The sequence below is a fragment of the Capricornis sumatraensis genome, chromosome 2 (genome assembly GCF_032405125.1).
Source record: "Capricornis sumatraensis isolate serow.1 chromosome 2, serow.2, whole genome shotgun sequence".
NCBI classification, from domain to species: Eukaryota; Metazoa; Chordata; class Mammalia; order Artiodactyla; family Bovidae; genus Capricornis; species Capricornis sumatraensis.
Window position 1 is genome coordinate 153043277 of NC_091070.1, and position 22322 is coordinate 153065598.

Genomic DNA, 22322 nt, shown 5'->3' on the forward strand with positions numbered 1-22322 from the left:
AAATTTGGAAAACTCAGTAGTGACACTGGACTGGAAAAGGTCAGTTTTCATTCCAGTCCCAACATTAGGCAATGCTAGAGAATGTTCAGACTACTATACAGTTGTGCTCATTTCACATGCTAGCAAGGTAATGCTCAAAATCCTTGAAGCTAGGCTTCAGCAGTACCTGAACCGAGACCTTCCAGATGTACAAGCTGGATTTAGAAAAAGCAAAGGAATCAGAGATCAAACAGCCAACATCCACTGGATCATAAAAAAATCAAAGGAATCCCAAAAAAGACATCTGCTTCATTGACTACACTAAAGCCTTTGATTGTGTGGACCACAACAAACTGTGGAAAATTCTTAAAGATATGGGAATATCAGACCACCTTACCTGTCTCCTGAGAAACCTGTATGCAGGACAAAAAGCAATAGTTAGAACTGGACATGGAACAACAAATGGTTCCAAATTGGGAAAGGAGTACATCAAGGCTGTGTATTGTCACCCTGATTATTTAACTTATATGAAGAGTACATCATGCAAAATGCCAGGCTGGAAGACTCAAGCTGGGATCAAAATTGCTGGGAGAAATATTGACAACTTCAGGTGTGCAGATGGTACCACTCTAATGGCCGAAAAATGAAGACAAACTAAAGAGCCTTTTGATGAGTGAAAAAACTGACTTAAAACTCAGTATTCAAAAAACGAAGATCATGGCCTCCAGGCTAATCACTTCATGGCAAATAGATGGAAGAAAAGTGGAAACAGTGACATATTTTATTTCCTTGGGCTCCAAAGACACTGTGGATGGTGAATGCAGCTGCAAAATTAAAAGAGGATTGCCCCTTGGAAGAAAAGCTATGACAAACTTAGACAGCATATTGAAAAACCAGGGACATCACTTTGCCAGCAAAGGTCCGTATAGTCAAAGCTAAGGTTTTTCCAGTAGTTATGTACAGATGTGAGAGTTGGACCATACAGAAGGCTGAGCACTGGAGAAGACTCTTGAGAGTCCCTTGGACAGCAAGGAGATCAAACCAGTCAATCCTGAGGAAATCAACCCTGAATACTCATTGGAAGGACTGATACTGAAGCTGAAGCTCCAGTACTACTGGAAAAGACTCTGCTGGGAAAGATTGAGGGCAGGAAGGGTAGGGTGAGGCAGGGGATGAGATGGTTGGATGGCATCATGGACTCAGTGGACATGAGTTTGCACAAATTCCGGGAGATAGTAAAGGACAAGGAAGCCTGGTGTGCTGCAGTTCATGGGGTCACAAGGAGTTGGACTGGACTTGTTAACTGATCAACAATGTAATACATTTCCACCAACCCTACAAGGGGTTTTTTGTTGTAACTGTTTTTGTTTAAAAAGCTTGAATTGTTTCTGTTGCTTGCAACTGTAGTGAAAATTAGGATGTTTACTATACTTAGTTTTAGCCTGAGACTTTTTAAGAGCAAAAGTCCCCCAAATTTTCCATATGACCCTGTAGAAAACAGATCAAAGATGTCTCCTATCAGGCAAGTGTTTTATTACACACATCCCCTGTTCACATACACATATTATATATACAACCATCCCATTATACATTCTGATTTATACAGTCAGATTATATTTGAAATATACATTATATCTGAATTATATTTGAAATATACATTATATCTGAATTATATCTGAGTTATACATTCTGGATATATAATTCAGTTCTTATGTACAAAATCAAATATCCCCAAATAAAGATGTATAATTATCTCTTCATGTATGACATACATACACTACCTGCATTTTCTTTCTCAGTAAACTTACACAATGACGGAATCATAGATGTACCCTACTGAGGTTGTGAAAATAGCCTTTCAAAACAATACAAATTTGTTTTGCTGACCTCTTGTCTGACCATATTATTAAATGTTAAAATATTTAGCTCAGAAAATCTAGTTGCTTAAATGATTGTTTCCAAATGTGCTTTCAGGTTCAACAAATATCTTAATATTTTATTTTGTCAAACTGTAGGACCATATTTAGACAAAAGTATACACCTTACAGTACATAATAGAATTGAAAATTCTTATTGTGCTTCCTATAACCATTTGAAACATTTTTTAGCTGTAGTTTCTCACAGTTACAGTCCAAGAGATAAAACATTTTGTACATTTTAAGGAAAAATATTTTTGCTATTTTTTTAAGATCAGGCAGTGTGAAAATACACATTTTCAGTTGTAAAAATTGTTTTAACTTTTGTTTTTAGCATTTAAGCTTTTTATCCTTTAAGAAGCACAAGCTGGTTGGATGGCATCACCGACTCAATGGACATGAGTTTGAGTAATCTCTGGGAGTTGGTGATGGACAGGGAGGCCTGGCATGCTGCAGTCTGTGGGGTCAAAGTATGGGCTTTGTTTCATTTGAAGAAAATTAATCTGACATTAATAAGTTCATTTGCATTGGCTATGCCTTTTGAGTATGAAAATTTAATGTATTTGAAGAATGCAAGGATAATATCAGTGCCCAAGCACTTTGGAAGTGTGTACATTTAAATACTAGTAAAAAGCAGTCTGCTTTTCTTTATACTTTTCAGTGTATATATTCATTAAATTGCAAATCAAGGACTCCAGTTCATCAGTGTTACCCTTTTTTTGATAAAATGATAGTATAATATTTGACAAAAATTAAAAGGAGATTTGCCTTCTCATTTAAAAAGTAAAATTATAAAGTGCATCAATGCAATTACCATGTGTCAGGAACTACAAAATGAAAGTAATGTTCTTTTAAAAATATTAACTCCAGAAGCTTATGAATAGCCAAATTATTTGAATTTATAGTTAAGAGGGGGGGTTCTCAGGTGGCGCTAGTGCTAAAGAACTCAACTGCCAATACAGAAGACAGAAGAGACGTGGGTTCTGTCTCAGGGTTGGGAAGATCCCCTGGAAGAGGGCATGGCAGCTCACTCCAGTATTCTTGCCTGGAGAATCCCATGGACAGAGGAGCCTGGCGAGGTATAGTACATGGGGTCACAAAGAGTTCGACATGACTGATGCACACATGCACACATAGTTAGGATGTGAACCTAAGTATGGCAAGGATGCCTCCTATTTTTAATTTGTTTTTTTTTCTAGATTTTTAAAAAATCTTACCTGACCTTACTCTATTGGTCATTATTGACCTTGTTAAAGTAATTTTATGTATTCACTTCAAATGCATTTCTATTTCACATTAATGATTTATTTTGCTTTAAGTACTTGGAACTGGAGCTTTAAAAACATATAAATTAATATATTATGTGGCAGAACTAAGAAAATGTATACATTTCAGATTTTGATAATGACGGAGTATGAGATCTGTTAATTTGGTCCCTAAATGTACATTTTATGCCAAGTTTCTCTCAGAACCTTATTTTTCCAGTTATAAATCTCTGTAAGCTTGTGTTTGTTAATAAGACAAATTCAGACAATTCTCAGAACTTAGGGAGTGGAGTGGGGGTAGAGGAGCACTTATGTTTCTGAAGTATCATTTCTAAGAGAAATATAGTAGAAGTTTCTGTCACTTAGGTAATATCTATATGCTAGTATTCTGTAAACAAGCTGAAATAAAGCTCTCATTCCTAGCAAGACTTGTCAACTCTGTCAACTCTGCCTTGAAATTTTGGGGTGTCTGCAGAATCTATATAATTAGACTTTTAGATCCTAGTTATAATTTCCACCACTGGTAACAGATGTGTATAGTCATTGTGCACCATCATGTGGTAATGTTTGTAAGTTCATCTATTAGATGTTGTTGGATAAGGGACAAAGTGACTCCTTATCCGTTACTGCAAAACAACCTGCAAGGCATTTCCTCCTGTTCTTCCCACCCTATAAACCATGGATTCCTTTCCTAAGTAAATTCAGTTCTGTTCGGTTGCTTGCAGTCCAAGGGACTCTTAAAGAGTCTTCTCCAACACCACAGTTCAAAAGATTCAATTCTTCGGCACTCAGCTTTCTTTACAGTCCAGCTCTCATATCCATTACATGACTACTGGAAAAACCATAGGTTTGACTAGATGGACCTTTGTTGTCAAAGTAATGTCTCTGCTTTTTAATATGCTATCTAGGTTGGTCATAGATTTTCTTCCAAGGAGTAAGTGTCTTTTAATTTCATGGCTGCAGTCACCATCTACAGTGATTTTGGAGTTCAAGAAAATAATGTCTCTCACTGTTTCCATTGTTTCCCCATCTATTTGCCATGAAATGATGGGACCTGATGCCATAATGCCATGATCTTAGTTTTATGAATGTTGAGTTTTAAGCCAGCTTTTTCGCTTTCCTCTTTCACTTTCATCAAGTAAGTAATTACTTGATAAAATTTCATCACTAAGTAAATGAAATGCATTATATGGGGGAGAAGTAAGGCAGCTGCTATAACCAGTAAAGCAGGGTGGTTGAGAGATCAGCCTCTGGAATTTGATTACCTGAATTAAAATCTGAAATTTCCTACTTATTATTGCATAGTCTTGAACATGTTACTTCACCTCTTTGTGAATTAATTTTCTCATCTGTGAAGGTATAATAGGACTGCCGCATAGGCAGACAGCCATGGATAAAGAGACATTCAAAGAAAATTTGGAACATGTGGAAGAAAGTCCCAAATAAGTAAACAGAAAGTGAATAAAAGAAAAACAGGATAATTCACAGATGTAATATAAATAGATTAGTAATCTCAGACAAATTAAAGATTAAATTGCAACTATAAAACAATAGGATACCATGAAAAAAAATCAATTAGAGAAGAAGTGTAAGCACAGGGAAGTAAAAACTATGATTCAAAAAAAAAAAAAATAGCGTAACTGGAGGGCCAGAAGATAAAGTCAGTATAATCTGAATGAAAGCAAAACAATAAGAGACAGGAGGGCGATCTGTAGCCTGATACCCAACTAATCAGAGTTCCAGAAAGACAGAAAAAACAAATCAGAAGAAATAATTTGAGAAGATTTGCTAGACTTAAAGCGAGGCATAAGTCTGCACATCAAAAGGGTTTACTTAGGGCTTCCTAGATGGCACTACTGGTGAAGAACCCACCTATCAATGCAGGAGACATAAGAGACATGGTGGTTCCATCCGCAGATCAGGAAGACCCCCGGGAGGAGGGTATGGCAACCCACTCCAGTATTCTTGCCTGGAGAATCCCATGGACAGAGGAGCCTGGCAGTCCATAGCGTCGCACAGAGTTGGACATGACTAAAGCAGCTTAGCACAGTGCTAGTTAGGATGAATGAAAGAAGATCTACAAAGAAGACAACACTTCAAAACATCATGGATAGAGAGAAAATTGTAAATGCTTCCAAGGAACAAAAATCGAAATAGTTTAGTGTTTTCATCAACAATACTAGATGCTAGAAGACAGTGGACTTAAAAGTCCAGGGGAAAAAAATTATTTCCAACCCTGTGTTCTATACCTAACCAAACTATTAATTAAGTGTGAAAGTAAAGACATCTTAATATATTCAATTATTCAGAAAATTTAACTTTCATACATCCTCTCTCAGGCAGTTGTTCAAGGATAAGCACAATCAAACAAAACAGTTAAACAATAAAGAAAAAGTCAAAGAATCCAGCAATAGTAGATTCAGTCCAGGAGCTTAATGAAAGGAAGTTCCCGGATGACAACTATAGTACAGGCCTAGATTGCATTGGGAGGAGGTTGGAGGGCTCTAGAAAAGAGATAACTATTGAGGGAGAGTGAGTGGGCAAGATGTTTTCATGTAGTTGTCCTTATCTTTGGAATATTGAATGAACTAATAAGGAAACTTAAGGTAGACATTGCTAGACTAAAAGGAACGCAGTAAAGCTTCAGAGAAAATAAAATATTGCTCAAGAAAAAAAAACACTAACTTGATTCTGCTTGAAAAATACATTTACCTTCTGTACATCTCTTAAATTAGTCCATTCTGTTTGAATCTGCTAATGCTACCACTCTGGACTGTTACCATAATTTTCTTTTATCTACTCTGTCTGCTTTCAAATCTATTCTCTTACAGTAACCTCTTAACTAGTTTTCTTACATCTACTCTGTCCTCTCTCAAATCCATTCTCCATACTACACTCCATAGATTGCTTTTTCAAAATGCAGATTCAGTTATGTTCCTTCTTTGATTAAAACACTTCAGTGGCTCCCATAGCTCTTAGAATAAAAATACAAATCATTAACATTCTCAACAAGTTTCCATATTATCACATAAACAGTGAGTTCCTAAGTAGCAGTGGGGTGCCAGCTGCTATGTAAGTCTTGCTTCACCTCCAATAGGGTTGACTAGTAAGGACCCAAGAGACCCAAATGTGTTCAGACAGTTTATTACTTACACAGATGGCAAAACAAGATCAGCATGATATCAGCTGCATGTATCCATCATCTCACAGGATGACACTGAACTGGAGGAACCAGATATCATCAAAGATGAGTTGCTTTGTTTTTGAGGAGTTAACTCTAGGCTATAGCTAAGCAGTTTTATAGCCTACAGCTGTGCCTGAAAGAGGCAAAGTGGATGGTTGTATGCCTGACTAGAACCAGGAGACAGATGAGAAACTGCCTCTTGGCAGCCTTATGCAAGATAGGGAGCCTCCTACAAGCCAAGGAGGCAGATGAGAAATGGCCTATAAACAGTTCCTCACAAGACCGCATATCTTGACATGTCCCAGGGAAGATCAGAGGGCATTCTGTAACTAGCAGAGCCTTGCCTAGGTGGTGACATGCAATCACCAGAGTGCCATGGTAGAGTCATTTCCCTAGGAACATAGACTGATCTTTCTACCAGTGTTGTCTCATCTCATGCACTCTCTCTTATTTACTGAGCATCAGCCACATTGACCTTTTAATTTCTCTGTGTGCCATGCTTTCCCTTGTCTTAGAGCTTTTTCATATGCTATCCCCTCTGCCTGAAACATTCTTTCTCCTACCCCTTGTAAATGCTGCTCTTTTTTCAGTCCTTAGTCCAATTATTACTTCCTTAGGGAAGCTTTCCAAAACATTCCTAACCAGACCATTCCCCTGTTTTATAGCATTGTGCTCCTCTCCTTCATAGCAGTCAAAATAATTCTATACTTACTTGTATAACCTTTAGTTAATGTAATAGTAGAGTTAATACATATACTAATATATTAGTTTATTACTTAATTTTAAAATGCAGTCACATACATAATTTCATTTTATCTTTTTACTTCTGTGAGATAATAAAACAATATTATTTTTAATCCCTGTTTTCTACAGAGAACAGCCCATATTAGGACTCACGTTATCTTACTCTAGTTTAGGGTGCCCTATATTTCCTTACTGTGTTTTTCATGTAAATACATTAAGTATAAGGCAGCATACAGTTAGTGAGAGGGACAAAGAGATGCCATAAGGGCTCAAAGGAGAGAGAAATCACTTATAATTTAGGTGATCAGAGTGATTTCCTAATGTTTAAATCTCCATGATAGAGGTGCTATTTGAGTCAGTCTTGACGGTAGGTGTTGCAAGAGGGCAGACACACTGAAACCATAATCACAGAAAACTAGTCAATCTAATCACACTAGGACCACAGCCTTGTCTAACTCAGTGAAACTAAGCCATGCCCTGTGGGGCCACACAAGACGGGTGGGCATGGTGGAAAGGTCTGACACAATGTGGTCCACTGGAGAAGGGAATGGCAAACCACTTAACTATTCTTGCCTTGAGAACCCCATGAACAGTATGAAAAGGCGAAATGATAGGATACTGAAAGAGGAACTCCCCAGGTCAGTAGGTGCCCAATATGCTACTGGAGATCAGTGCAGAAATAACTCCAGAAAGAATGAAGGGATGGAGCCAAAGCAAAAACAATACCCAGTTGTGGATGTGACTGGTGATAGAAGCAAGGTCCGATGCTGTAAAGAGCAATATTGCATAGGAACCTGGAATGTCAGGTCCATGAATCAAGGCAAATTGGAAGTGGTCAAACAGGAGATGGCAAGAGTGAATGTAGACACTCTAGGAATCAGCAAACTAAAATGGACTGGAATGGGTGAATTTAACTCAGATGACCATTATATCTACTACTGCGGGCAGGAATCCCTTAGAAGAAACGGAGTAGCCATCATGGTCAACAAAAGAGTCCGAAATGCAGTACTTGGATGCAATCTCAAAAACAACAGAATGATCTCTGTTCGTTTCCAAGGCAAACCATTCAATATCACAGTAATCCAAGTCTATGTCCCAACCAGTAACGCTGAAGAAGCTGAACAGTTCTATGAAGACCTACAAGACCTTTTAGAACTAACACCCAAAAAAGATGTCCTTTTCATTATAGGGGACTGGAATGCAAAAGTAGGAAGTCAAGAAACACTTGGAGTAACAGGCAAATTTGGCCTTGGAATGCAGAATGAAGCAGGGCAAAGACTAATAGAGTTTTGCCAAGAAAATGCACTGATCATAGCAAACACCCTCTTCCAACAACACAAGAGAAGACCCTACACATGGACATCACCAGATAGTCAACACCGAAATCAGATTGATTGTATTCTTTGCACCCAAAGATGGAGAAGCTCTATACAGTCAACAAAAACAAGACCAGGAGCTGACTGTGGCTCAGATCATGAACTCCTTATTGCCAAATTCAGACTTAAATTGAAGAAAGTTGGGAAAACCACTAGACCATTCAGGTATGACCTAAATCAAATCCCTTATGATAATACAGTGGAAGTGAGAAATAGATTTAAGGGACTAGATCTGATAGATAGGGTGCCTGATGAACTATGGACAGAAGTCTGTGACATTGTACAGGAGACAGGGATCAAGACCATCCCCAGGGAAAAGAAATGCAAAAAAGCAAAATGGTTGTCTGAGGAGGCCCTACAAATAGCTGTGAAAAGAAGAGAAGCGAAAAACAAAGGAGAAAAGGAAAGATACAAGCATCTGAATGCAGAGTTCCAAAGAATAGCAAGAAGAGATAAGAAAGCCTTCCTCAGTGATCAATGCACGAAATAGAGGAAAAGAACAGAATGGCAAAGACTAGAGATCTCTTCAAGAAAATTAGAGACACCAAGGGAACATTTCATGCAAAGATGGGCTCGATAAAGGACGGAAATGGTATGGACCTAACAGAAGCAGAAGATATTAAGAAGAGGTGGCAAGAATACACAGAAGAACTATACAAAAAAGATCTTCACCACCCATATAATCACAATGGTGTGATCACTCACCTAGAGCCAGACATCCTGGAATGTGAAGTCAAGTGGGCCTTAGGAAGCATCACTACGAACAAAGGTAGTGGAGGTGATGGAATTCCAGGGGAGCTATTTCAAATCCTGAAAGATGATGCTGTGAAAGTGCTGCACTCAATATGCCAGCAAATTTGGAAAACTCAGCAGTGGCCACAGGACTGGAAAAGGTCAGTTTTCATTCCAATCCCAAAGGAAGGCAATGCCAAAGAATGCTCAAACTACCGCACAGTTGCACTCATCTCACACACTAGTAAAGTAATGCTCAAAATTCTGCAAGCCAGGCATCAGCAATACATGAACCGTGAACTTCCAGATGTTCAAGCTGGTTTTAGAAAAGGCAGAGGAACCAGAGATCAAATTGCCAACATCCACTGGATCATCAAAAAAGCAAGAGAGTTCCAGAAAAACATCTATTTCTGCTTTCTTGACTATGCCAAAGCCTTTGACTGTGTGGATCATAATAAACTGTGGAAAATTCTGAAAGAGATGGGAATACCAGACCACCTGACCTGGCTCTTGAGAAACCTATATGCAGGTCAGGAAGCAACAGGTAAACTGGACATGGAATAACAGACTGGTTCCAAATAGGAAAAAGAGTACGTCAAGGCTGTATTTTGTCACCTTGACAATATACTGGCTGCTTATTTAACTTATATGCAGAGTACATCATGAGAAACACTGGGCTGGAAGAAACACAAGCTGGAATCAAGATTGCCGGGAGAAATATCAATAACCTCAGATATGCAGATGACACCACCCTTATGGCAGAAAGTGAAGAGGAACTAAAAACCCTCTTGATGAAAGTGAAAGAGGAGAATGAAAAAGTTGGCTTAAAGCTCCACATTCAGAAAACGAAGATCATGGCATTATGGCATCTGGTCCCATCACTTCATGGGAAATAGATGGGGAAACAGTGGAAACAGTGTCAGACTTTATTTTGGGGGGCTCCAAAATCACTGCAGATGGTGACTGCAGCCATGAAATTAAAAGATGCTTACTCTTTGGAAGAAAAGTTATGACCAACCTAGATAGCATATTGAAAAGCAGAGACATTACTTTGCCAATAAAGGTCCATCTAGTCAAGGCTATGATTTTTCCAGTGGTCATGTATGGATGTGAGAGTTGGACTGTGAAGAAAGCTAAGTGCTGAAGAATTGATGCTTTTGAACTGTGGTGTTGGAGAAGACTCTTGAGAGTCCCTTGGACTGCAAGGAAATCCAACCAGTCCATTCTGAAGGAGATCAGCCCTGGGATTTCTTTGGAGCAAATGATGCTGAAGCTGAAACTCCAATACTTTGGCCACCTCATGCGAAGAGTTGACTCATTGGAAGACTCTGATGCTGGGAGGGATTGGGGGCAGGAGGAGAAGGGGATGACAGAGGATGAGATGGCTGGATGGCATCACTGACTCGATGGACGTGAGTCTGAGTGAACTCTGGGAGTTGGTGATGGACAGGGAGGCCTGGCGTGCTGCGATTCATGGGGTCGCAAAGAGTCAGACACGACTGAGCAACTGAACTGAACTGAATTGAACTGAAAGTTGATATGCTTCTGATAGACAAAGTCTCTAAGACAAGAGGTAATATCAGAGGTACAATCATAGAAAGGCTTGGGACTGTTTGAATACTAATGGCAAATAGATATATTTTGATGGTAAGGGTTAATGTGGGTCCTAAAAGGGATGATAAGAATTACATCGTAGAGGACCTTAAATATGGAATTAATTTTGTTGGCAGCAGGAGTTAACTAATGTTTCTAAGTGAGCAGATGATCTGGTCAGAGCTGAATTTTGAGAGGATTAACTAAGCAACAGCATATAAAATAAATTGTAGCCTGGTAGGACTGGATTCAAGGAAACCAGAGATCATGAACTGGGACAAAACTTCTCAACCAGTAATCTGTGGCACACCTTGTGAAATATAATGTTAAAAACTTTCAGGAAAGGGCCACTAGGAGCATACCTGTATTTGAGGTGATGATGATGCTCAGTCGCTCAGTCATATCCCATCTTTTCAACCCCATGGACTGTAGCCCATCAGGCTCCTCTGTCCATGATATTTTCCAGGCAAGAATACTGGAGGGGATTGCCATTTCCTACTCCAGGAGATTTTCCTGACCCAGGGATTGAACCTGTATCTCTTGTGTCTCCTGCATTGGCAGGCAGATTCTTTACCCTTGTGCCACCTGGGAAGCCCATATTTGAAGAAAGTTAGGTAGTTTCTAACTTGCTGCCTCAAAGGAAAGTATAGCATCTGCAGAACTGTGGCTCATCTCAGGGAATCAGGAGGAACCTACTATAGGAGTTCAGCTTGTGACAGGCGATTCTTAGAAGGACTTAGGGTAAGCAGAGGTCAATTCTAGATTGGGTGCTGTTGGCAAGTAGGGTATTGGATATTTTGGTATGTCTTGTCTTGGAGATGAACGGATTAAAGAAATAGTAGTCATTTGTGTTAGCCAGAAGAGGGAGATGTTTAGTTATTTTTGTGGTTCTTCAGTGTCCTTGTCTCTACTTTCAGAATTATATAGTAGTCTCATATCTGTCTTCCATTATAATCATAGAGTGGCCTTATCTGAGTGTTGTTTATATTTTGCCAAAATTGTTTATGTTCAGTTGGGAACACTATGGTTTAGCTATTAGCTTCCAACTGCCAGTAATATTTTATTACTTATTCAGTACCCAGTACATTGATTTCCTCAATCTCATGGCATCTAACTAGTTCCCTCATGTGGTGGGCAGCCTTATTCATTTACCCCAGGGTGCCATATAGATATTATCTTTGTTTAGCTATGCCATGCTTTGAAAAAGGTTGATTGAGTAACACACTGAAAATGAAGAGTAAAGGTCCAAGAAAGATTACAGAAGTATTCAAAGCTCTTCACTATCTCCAGCACTTCTAATTTATTTAAAAATCTGTGCTCCAGCGAAAATATACCAATTCTTTTCTCTAGTCTGTCGTTTGCTGCCTTTGGATATTATGCTCTGTACCTGGGACATCTTCCTGTGGTCCCCTTCTCATGTCCAGATCATGTCTGTCCTTCAAGGATCAGTTCAAATGTCTCTCCCTTCCTACATGTTGTTTGGACAGTTGGAATCAAGAAAAAGCCTACTTAAATATAATAAATGAAGAATAAATTATGTATTTAGGTATATTAATACTAGCTTACAGAGGTCATGCTGGAAGCAATCTCTCCTTTTTGTGAATTCATATAGCAAATTATTTATATCCCTAAAGCACTTTCTAACATTTATTAAGTGTGCATGGTGTCCTATCTATTAGCTGCTGTCTGTGGTGCCAACAAAATGCCATGAGGTTTGCTTCTTTCCAGGTTCTTCAGGCTTAAGTATAAAGTAGGAAAAAAGTTTCAAAACTCCACCCACATTCCTACCTCATTCAGCAAGAGTTGACTGATACTCTTTGATATTTAATTCTGTTTATATTAGGGAGGTTCACAGAAGCTTATAGGTGACTCAGTGCTTCTTGTGAAAAGCTGGGATAGAGCTGATGGTGGGCACGGAGATTGTTATCAGAATATCTTTTGAAAATACATATTAAATGGGTAAATTTTTGAGGAAGTGTGAAAATCATGATCTTTTTATACCATCATAAAGGAAAGAGGTGGATAAAAATTAATTATAATTAGTTGTGTTAATAGATACAGTGAAAAAGAGAATTTTTCCCCCTTATATTGATTTAGGAATGACTGCCTGCAAAAAACCTGGGAACCGAGAATGTAATCATCACTGTAAAAATAAACATACATGTGGACATGACTGCTGTGAGTTCCATAAAACAGTTTATTTCAGATTTTAAAAATTAAAAGGTTTTTGAGGAATAGTAATCATACCCTGATTATCTATACATGATATTTATATTATGCAGCTTATAACTCAAATAATTTTTATTCTTTTGTGGACATTTTTAAAAAGTAAATATTAGATTAGAAATGTTGCAGAAATTTGGTCTTATTTGAATAATACCTAAAATTGAACTTAAAGAATCTAGAATTTCCTTTCATAGGTAAAACTGGAGTTGCACAGAAGTCAGAAGTGAAAGAATCAACAATTTCTTCATATTTATCTGATTTAAGAAATAGAAATGCTGTTTCATCTCTTCCTCCAGTTAAACGTCTTAAGGTTAGTTTTAATAACATTTATCCCTTGTTCTATAGTTATTATTCTGTGTATCAATTAGATAGGTATCCACAGAAGTAGAGTTATGTAAAGGCTTGACTAGGAATATGACTTTTATTCATAATATGGTTTCTATTAGGAAAAGTGTGAAGGAAATGTCTGACTCAGTCATGAGTAGGTAGCCTACCCCTTCTCCAGCAGATCTTCCCAACCCAGGAATTGAACCGGGGTCTCCTGCATAGCAGGCAGATTCTTTACCAACTGAGCTATCAGGGAAGCCCATAGGGAAAGATACTGTAATTTTTAATAGTTAATCTATAAATCCACGTTTGGAGCATAGTTATACAAACCTTTCCTTCATTAGCCTTTTTTTCTTTATTTTTTAAACCAGAGAGAGGGAAATGGAGAGGGGTATGTAGCTTGCTTTGGTTCAGCAATTGAAACTAGATCCTCTTGCCTTTTTGTGGCTCCATCTGTGGTGGACTGGGCTGGAAAATCTAAAGCTGATTTTAATTGTGACTTACGAGAGTGACTCATCACTCTTCTAGATGAGTACTGAGCAAGAGTCTCCCTTTCAAGTGATGAAGGAATGGGAATTCCTTCTCTTGATAAGTCACTCGCAGACTAACTCTAAGCCTTGGTCATCATATCCTGCTACTGCTGCTGCTAAGTCGCTTCAGTCGTGTCCGACTCTGTGCGACCCCATAGACGGCAGCCCACCAGACTCCCCCATCCCCGGGATTCTCCAGGCAAGAACACTGGAGTGGGTTGCCATTTCCTTCTCCAATGCATGAAAGTGAAAAGTGAAAGTGACGTCGCTCAGTCATATCCAACTCTTAGCAACCCCATGGACTGCAGCCCACCAGGCTCCTCCGTCCATGGGATTTTCCAGGCAAGAGTACTGGAGTGGGATGCCATTGCCATCATATCCAGGGCCAAATAATTGATCAAGCTACAGAAAAGAGCCAAGAAAATGACAGAGCACCTGTTTCTTTTCTGTTGTTGTTCAGCTCTAAGTCATGTCTTAACTCTTTGCGACTCATAGACTGCAGCACGCCAGGCTTCCCTGTCCTTCACTGTCTCCCAGAGTTTGCTCAAACTCTTGTCTGTTGAGTCAGTAATGCCATCCAACCATCTCATCCTCTGTCTCTCCCTTCTCCTTCTGCCCTCACTCTTTCCAACATCAGGGTCTTTTCCAGTGAGTCAGCTCTTCACATCAGGTGGCCAAAGTATTGGAGCTTCAGCTTCAGCATCAGTTTTCCCAATGAATATTCAGGGTTGATGTCCTACAGGATTGACTGGTTTCTTTTCTAGGGTTTTTTTTTTTTTTAATAAAAAGAAGATTCTGAGTCATGAGGCTAAAATATGGAGACTACTGGGAAACATGGAAAGGTTTGCAGTTTGAAATGGCAACCACCTTTTCTAAGACAATTATTTTTTAGTATCCCAAGTTTTTCATTCTTTTTTTTTTTTCATATATATTCCACATCATTCCTTCCTTCCTTCCTTTTCATATTCATTGAACACCAAGAATGTGCCAAGCACTGTAGTAGATGTGGAAGATAAAATGATGAGAGAGTTTTAGTCTCAGTCCTCATAGAGCTTACAGTTGAGTGAAGGATACAAATAAGTAAGTAGATTTTTTCAGCACAGTGTGATGAGTGATTCTGTGACAGAAGTGTAAGATAACTTGAACTTATATAGAAAGTACACTCACTCCATTTTCAATAGGCCAGGAAAGGATTCCTGATAAACATGACTAAGGCCTGAAGGATATATAGGCATAAGCCAAGTATGGAGAGAGGTGAATACTAGAGTAGTGGTGAAGAGGGTTAGAAAATTATTTCAGATGTAGAGAATATGCAGTGACCCAGGGCAGAGAAAGAGATACAGATCTTTTTAAAAACTGAAGTAATGCAGTATATCTGGAGTACAAGTAGGAGGGTGGAGACAGATAAGGGTGAAGAAATAAGTAGGATCTCGATCATGAAAATAATTTTGCTATTTTAAAGATTTAGACTTTATCCTGAAAGGGAAATCACTAAAGGACTTTAATCAATGGCTGTTTTGTAAAGTTCACTCTGGGTGCAATGTAGAGAATGGATTAGAGATAATAGAAAAAGAGCGTAAGGATTCATTTGGGAGGTTTTACAGTAATCCAGGCAAGACAATGGCCTAGTCTCATGTAGTGGCAGTAACAATGGAGAGAAGTGGCTGGGTTTAAAATATTTTTCAGAGGTAGAATCAGCTACCTTGGTACTTAATTGCTTATGAGAGGTGAAGTAGAAAGAATTGTTAAAGATGATACCCAGCCTTCTGGGATTCCCTGGTGACTCAGATGGTAAAGAGTCTGCCTGCAATGCAAGAGACCTGAGTTCGATCCCTGGGTCAGGAAGATCCCCTGGAGAAGGAAATGGCAACCCACTCCAGTATTCTTGCATGGAGAATCCCATGGATGGAGGAGCCAGGTGGGCTACAAAGAGTTGGACATGACTGAGTGACTTCACTTTCACTTTCTGGCTTGAGCAATTGGGGAAAAAGTGAGGCCTCACTAGGGTAAAAACTCTAAAGGGAAAGCAAGTTTGGAGGAATAGAAACATGATAAAAGTTCATTTGAGAAATATTGAATTTGGAGGCCTACAAGATGTCTAGGTAAAGATGTTCTATAAACAGTTGGATATAGCTGTTTGAAAGTCAGGAGAGAGCCGAACTAGAAAATTAAGAAAGAGAACGAGTTCAAATCTACAGAGAGCTACAGATTTGAGAGTCATTCATGTGTAGATGGTAACTGAAGCCATGGGAACAGATGAGATCTTTGAGAACATGTAGAGTAAAAAGAAAGAAGGAAATGGCAACCCACTCCAGTCCTCTTGCCTGGAAAATCCCATGGACGGAGGAGCCTGGTAGGCTGCAGTCCATGGGGTTGCTAAGAGTCAGACACAACTGAGCGACATCACTTTCACTTTTCACTTTCATGCATTGGAGAAGGAAATGGCAATCCACTCCAGTGTTCTTGCCTGGAGAATCCCAGGGACGGGGGAGCCTGGTTGGCTGCCGTCTATGGGGTCGCACAGAGTCGGACACGACTGAAGCGACTTAGCAGCAGTAGCAGCAGAGTGAAAAGAGAAGATGGCCTAGTGAAGAAGAAGCATGAAGAATATCAGCATTTAAGAAGGGCCTGAGAAGGAGATTTGAATTGAGAATTAGCCTGTTTTTCTTATAATTTGTTGGTTTGGGGACTATGTGTGTCAGCAGGATTTTGCTGTTTGTCTCATTTGTTAAAAGGTATTGATGTGAAATTGATAGTTGAACTTGTTATTTTTCATTAATAGATGCAGGTGAATAAATCTCCAGGTGTGGACCTTAGAGACTTTGGTTTTGCTCCAAAACCTTCTCTTCCCAGTATAGCAAGGTACAAATATAATGTTAATATCTGAGGTAAACTATTCATCATAAACTGCTTCTCCAAATAATCATTTACTCAGAGAAAGATTGTTACTGGCTACCTTTAAATCATAGTAATTAGTTAGTTTTATAATGAGGTAATGACATCATAAGAGTTTTATCTTTTGTACCCCCAGGTTTTTTCAGAACTCTGTAGTTATAGTATATTTTTAACATAGATCAAATCATCTCTATATTAATAATATCTCAGATTTATAAAATACTGTATAACTTAAAAATTGAGCTTTTGTGCATTATTTCTTTTGACCTTAGCAACAACCTGGCTTATAAATCAAGGTATTTTTATCTCATTATATAGATGAAATAACCAAAGCTCATATTCCTAGTAAGCAGAGGGCTCTAGATGCGAACTCAGCATTCTTTTCCTATATTATGATGCCTGAAAAATAACATATATGTAATTTCCCTTCCAGATAAGGACATTCCACATGCTGGGATGACATTTAATGTACTTAACAGTCAGTACAGAACAGCCACTGACCAATCAGAATAGATGCCAACAGTACTTCAAGAGATCCTAGCTTTTGTTATCTAACTGAAAGAAGCATTAGCAATAAATTTTTAAGGCTACACACAGATATCAGGAATCTATGGGGGCATGTGAAGATGACTACATGACCTAAGTAGTTGTCACTTCCATTAAACAGAAATTTTTTTTAACCCTTTACTACTCAAGCTAGTACAGTTAATCATGGAAGTACTGAGTAGATGAACCAATTTTTTTCTCACTTATATGAATAAGTAGTTTTCAAAGTCAGATTAATTGTAATATTTTCTTTAACATTTTCAATGGTTTTATTGATCTTTATAAAGGTCAGAATATTTAAACACACCTGAATTGCCTGTAATGGAGCAGAGGGATCAGCATGAGATCGATACAAAAAGTCAGCAACAACAACCATCTGCATATCAAGACAAAGGTAAATTACTATTGATATTGACTTGAAAGAGAATATGATTTATCACTACGTTGGACTGACAAGCAATGTTATTGAAAAACCAACATCTAAAATTATTATCATTACTAACGTCAACATTTTTCTCTTCAGTTATTGAACCGGTTTCAAATTCTTGGGTCTGTTATTTCAGATGGTCTTTCTGTGTCTGTCACAGATTTTTAGAATCTTTTCCTACATAGCTTTGACTGTTTGATTCATGTCAATGTATGGCAAAAAACATTACAATATTGCAAAGTAATTAGCCTCCAATTAAAATAAATTAATTAATTTAAAAAGATAATATGAGGAAAAGCTGAGAATATAAGGGCTCTTTGAACATTTAAAGTATTAAAATACCAAACTGTTACTTTTATGTGTCTTTAGAATTATTTGAAATAATTTTTTTGTTTATAAAATTAGTTTCATTTTACAAAATAGCTGTGTTACCTTGATAAAATTATTTAATCTCTTTTGAGTTTAATCTTATCTTTAAAATTAAGGAATAGAAAATTTAGTGACTTTAATATCTCTGTAGATCTTAAAACTATGATTTTTACAGTCTCTATAATAATGTGAGACTATAACCCAGTTTATCAGATATAACTCATTTAATAACGCATATAAATTCTTCAGTGTTAGGCCTGGGTCCTCCTTAGTCCTTATCCTGCCATTAATAGTACCATTTCTTTGGGTCATGGTACCAATAGCCAGTCTGTTAAAACATGTAAGAAATAATTCTGGCCATAAAGTTGTTTATTCAAGTACCTGTACATAGAAATGGTAAGCTTGGGGTTTTCTGAAAACAATTTCTTATGTGTATTTTTTTTTACTTCTATAGCCACCCTTTCTCTTATTCTTTCACTCTATTGCTGTCACTAGCCATAATTTAAGATCTGAAGTAGACAAGGACTTAAGTACCCACCACCCCTTATGACACAATGGCACTCATTAGACCCAATATCAAATTAAAAAAAAATCCCCTAACCTCACATAGAATATCAGAGCATTTATCCAATTTGTTGAAAGCCTGAGAAATATCATTACAACATGGATAGAAAGTGTAAGATTGTTAGCCCTCTTATCTTTATCTCTCTTCAACCGATAGCCCTCTAACTTACTCCTTGTATAGCTACTCTGTCCCCTGCCCTTCTCCATACCAGAGTTTATCCTTCCCTCTAATTACTTTCATATTGTCTTTAAATAGTTTTTCTACTTCTGTTTCTTTCCCACCTGCCATTCCAAATGTGATTTTTATTATGATATAAAAGCCTCATCTAAATACTTTAAACCCCAATATTATTATACCCAATATTAATATACCCAGTATTACTATACCCATCTTTTACTGAATGCCTCCCCCATTTTTTTAAAGAAGTTGTATAATATAGTTATTAAACTTGCAGGGTATAGACATAATCTGTCTAGGTTCAAATCCTAGCTCATTTAGTAGTTGAGTGACTTTTCAAAACTTAGTTTGTCTCAATTCCATCATCTGGTTATATTTTAGGAATTTTAGGATTAAATGAGATAATGTATGTAAACTCTTAGTATAGTATCTGATACTGTTATTAATAGTAATTGAGTATATTCATTATACTTTTTACACATTAGTCTTTGGTGGTAAAACATATTTTAAATGTATTAAAATATTGCTCTTAAGACTGCTTAAGAAAAACATGGCATTTTTTATCATCTGTATTCCATGTTCAAGAAGAGAAGAAGAAAAGATTTTAGAAATTATATGAGAAAGTATGTTGAACTGTACAATTTAAATTGTAAGGGACTTTTGTGCAACTTCTCATTTTACAGTGAAAGAAGCCAAGACTCAAAGAGATTAAATGACTTGTCCAAAATCACATATCTAATTAATGGCAAGGCTAGAAATAGATTCCATATCTCTTGATTCCCAAGCAATACCATTTCTATAAAATAAAATTGACTTTTAGTTATCAGTGGAGAATTGAAAATCAAAACCTGTGATATATGAACTCTTTCAACTTTCCACCCCACAACTATATATTTTCTGTTTCTGTACTATCCTTAACTGTTTTATAAAAAGAATTATCTTTTTTTCTATTTAAGGTTTATCCTTTCATCTGTAATCTTAATTTTTCCAGTTCTGCCTCCCCTGGAACTTTTGGAGACTAGCTGTCTCTCTTCTTTTGCTCTTATTTTCAATATCTTCTCCCTAAGGTCTCTTTCTTTCCAGCATACAAATATGCTCAAGTCTCTTCCTTCTTTAGCTGCCAGTCCCCATCAAGCCAGGGCTTCTCAGGCAGTAAAGATTCTGCCTGCCAAGCAGGAGAATTGGGTTCAGTCCCTGGGTCATGAAGATCCCCTGGAAAAGGAAATAGCAGGCAACCCACTCCAGTATTCTTGCCTAGGAAATCACATGGACAAAGGAGCCTGGTGGGTGACAGTCCATGGAGTTGAAAAAGAACTGGACATGACTTCCCTGGTGGCTTAGAGGTTAAAGCATCTGCCTGCAATGCAGGAGACCCGGGTTCGATCCCTGGGTCAGGAAGATCCCCTGGAGATCCCCTGGAGAAGGAAATGGCAATCCACTCCAGTATTCTTGCTTGGAGAATCCCATGGATGGAGAATCCCATGGATGGAGAAGCCTGGTAGGTTACAGTCCACAGGGTCGCAAAGAGTCAGACACGACTGAGCGACTTCACCTTCACCTTCACCTTAGCAGTTAAACACCAGGCTTCCCTGGTGGCTCAAACGGTAAAAGCGTCTGCCTACAATGTAGGAGACCCGGGTTCGATCCCTGGGTAGGGGAGATCCCTGGAGAAGGAAATTGCAACCCACTCCCGTATTTTTGCTTGGAAAATCCCATGGACAGAGGAGCCTGATAGGCTACAGTCCATGGGGTCGCAAAGAGTCAGACACGACTGAGCAACTTCACTTCACTTAGCAACTCAACAGCAGCAGCCCCTCTAGCCAGATGGTCCTCTTCTCTATATTTCTATTGCACTTTGTACCTACTTCTCTTTGTAGAACATAGATATGTATGTATTATCAAGGTACAAAATTAGAATAATGTGAACTGGAGTTGAAGCTGGAGTGAAAGGATAGAGAAAGTTTTGGATAGTGTAGAGGTTATTTAAAGTGAAGAAAAATTTTACTGGAGTGAGCTTATAAGAGTATGAGGGGATTCTTTCTGGCATTATTAAAGTTTATTTATATAAAGTTTCAATTAAATAAATTATATTAAAAACTAAGACTGTAAATATTAAAACTAACCATTTCCTCATTATTCTACTACATTTTACTATTATCTGTATTCCTGGTGGCTCAGTGGGTAAAGTCTGCCTGCAGTGCAGGAGGACCATGTTCAATCCCTAGCTTGGGAAGATCCCCTGCAGAAGGAAATGGCAAAGTAATGTCTCTGCTTTTTAATATGCTGTCTAGGTTGGTCATAACTTTCCTTCCAAAGAGCAAGTGTCTTTTATTTTCATGGCTGCAATCACACATCCTTTACATATAACAAATACATACAATACATATATATACACAAGATTTTTTGGAGAAACAAATTATCACTATTTATTAACACACTGCTATGGAAAACTGCACAGGTAAAGACATTTAGTTTCCATAATAATCATATGTGTTAGGTACTATTATTATCCCTGTTCTGCAGAAGAGAAAACTAGGCTCAGAGTTTAAATTACTTGTCTAATATTATCCAACCAGTAAATGAGAAAGGTGGAATTTTCACCTGGGTAGTCTGACTCTAACCCAGGCTACATACAATGGGTATTCTGGCTCTAAAACCAGGTTATGTACAGTGGATAACACTGAGGATATTTTAGCAGCAGAAAAATAAAGATATATTTTCATAGCAATACTCAAAATTGACTACTTGTAAGGAAAGGAGATGGGAAGGAAGCCCATTTTAGAAGCTATTACAATCCAATCTTGGAATAAGATTATTCTTATGCAGGAATTAAGAAGGAAAATTAATTTTATCTATAAAAATACCTTGAAAATTAAATTTAGTGTAGCAATCAATCACTACATGTAATGTAGTAAATAAAACTGGTTGACTACAATACTCAATAATGCTTGACCCCAGTGCTTTAGAAAACTACTACTCAAGACCTCTGTTTAGTATTAATAGTTGAAAAATGTGTTTCATATGTCAATAGATAATGATGCTTATGGTTTTAAAAGTACCTATGGCAACCCACTCCAGTACTCTTACCTGGAAAATCCCATGGACAGAGGAGCCTGGTAGGCTGCAATCCATGGGGTCGCACAGAGTCGGACACGACTGAAGTGACTTAGCAGCAGCAGCATACTTACTTATACAAACACATGACAGATTTTTCTTGATGGACCTATTCTACAACTTCAAGTGAAAAAGCCCCTCAAACAATTCTGTTCAACAGAAATTTTAATGCATCTGGAAACTAGAATTTGACAGATACAATTAAAAGTAATTTCTCATTTTCAGAAGTTTTGAAAGTGAACTTTGAATTCGGAAATGAAATTTGGGATGACTTTGATGATGAAAACTTAGTAGAAATTACTAGCTTTTCAGCTGAAACTGAGAAGACAAAAACATCAGGTAAATAGCATGAAATAT

General features: G+C 37.8%; 1 protein-coding gene across 1 annotated transcript in view; it reads left to right on the forward strand.

The window, feature by feature from the left end:
• Positions 1-22322, forward strand: part of HFM1 (helicase for meiosis 1) — a 113794-nt gene that overhangs the window by 83879 nt on the left and 7593 nt on the right. The window contains exons 30-34 of the mRNA XM_068966228.1: positions 12887-12967; positions 13210-13325; positions 16655-16734; positions 17601-17707; positions 22191-22304. Of these exons, the coding sequence (XP_068822329.1) occupies positions 12887-12967; positions 13210-13325; positions 16655-16734; positions 17601-17707; positions 22191-22304 (498 nt within the window). The remainder of the gene's footprint in view (positions 1-12886; positions 12968-13209; positions 13326-16654; positions 16735-17600; positions 17708-22190; positions 22305-22322) is intronic.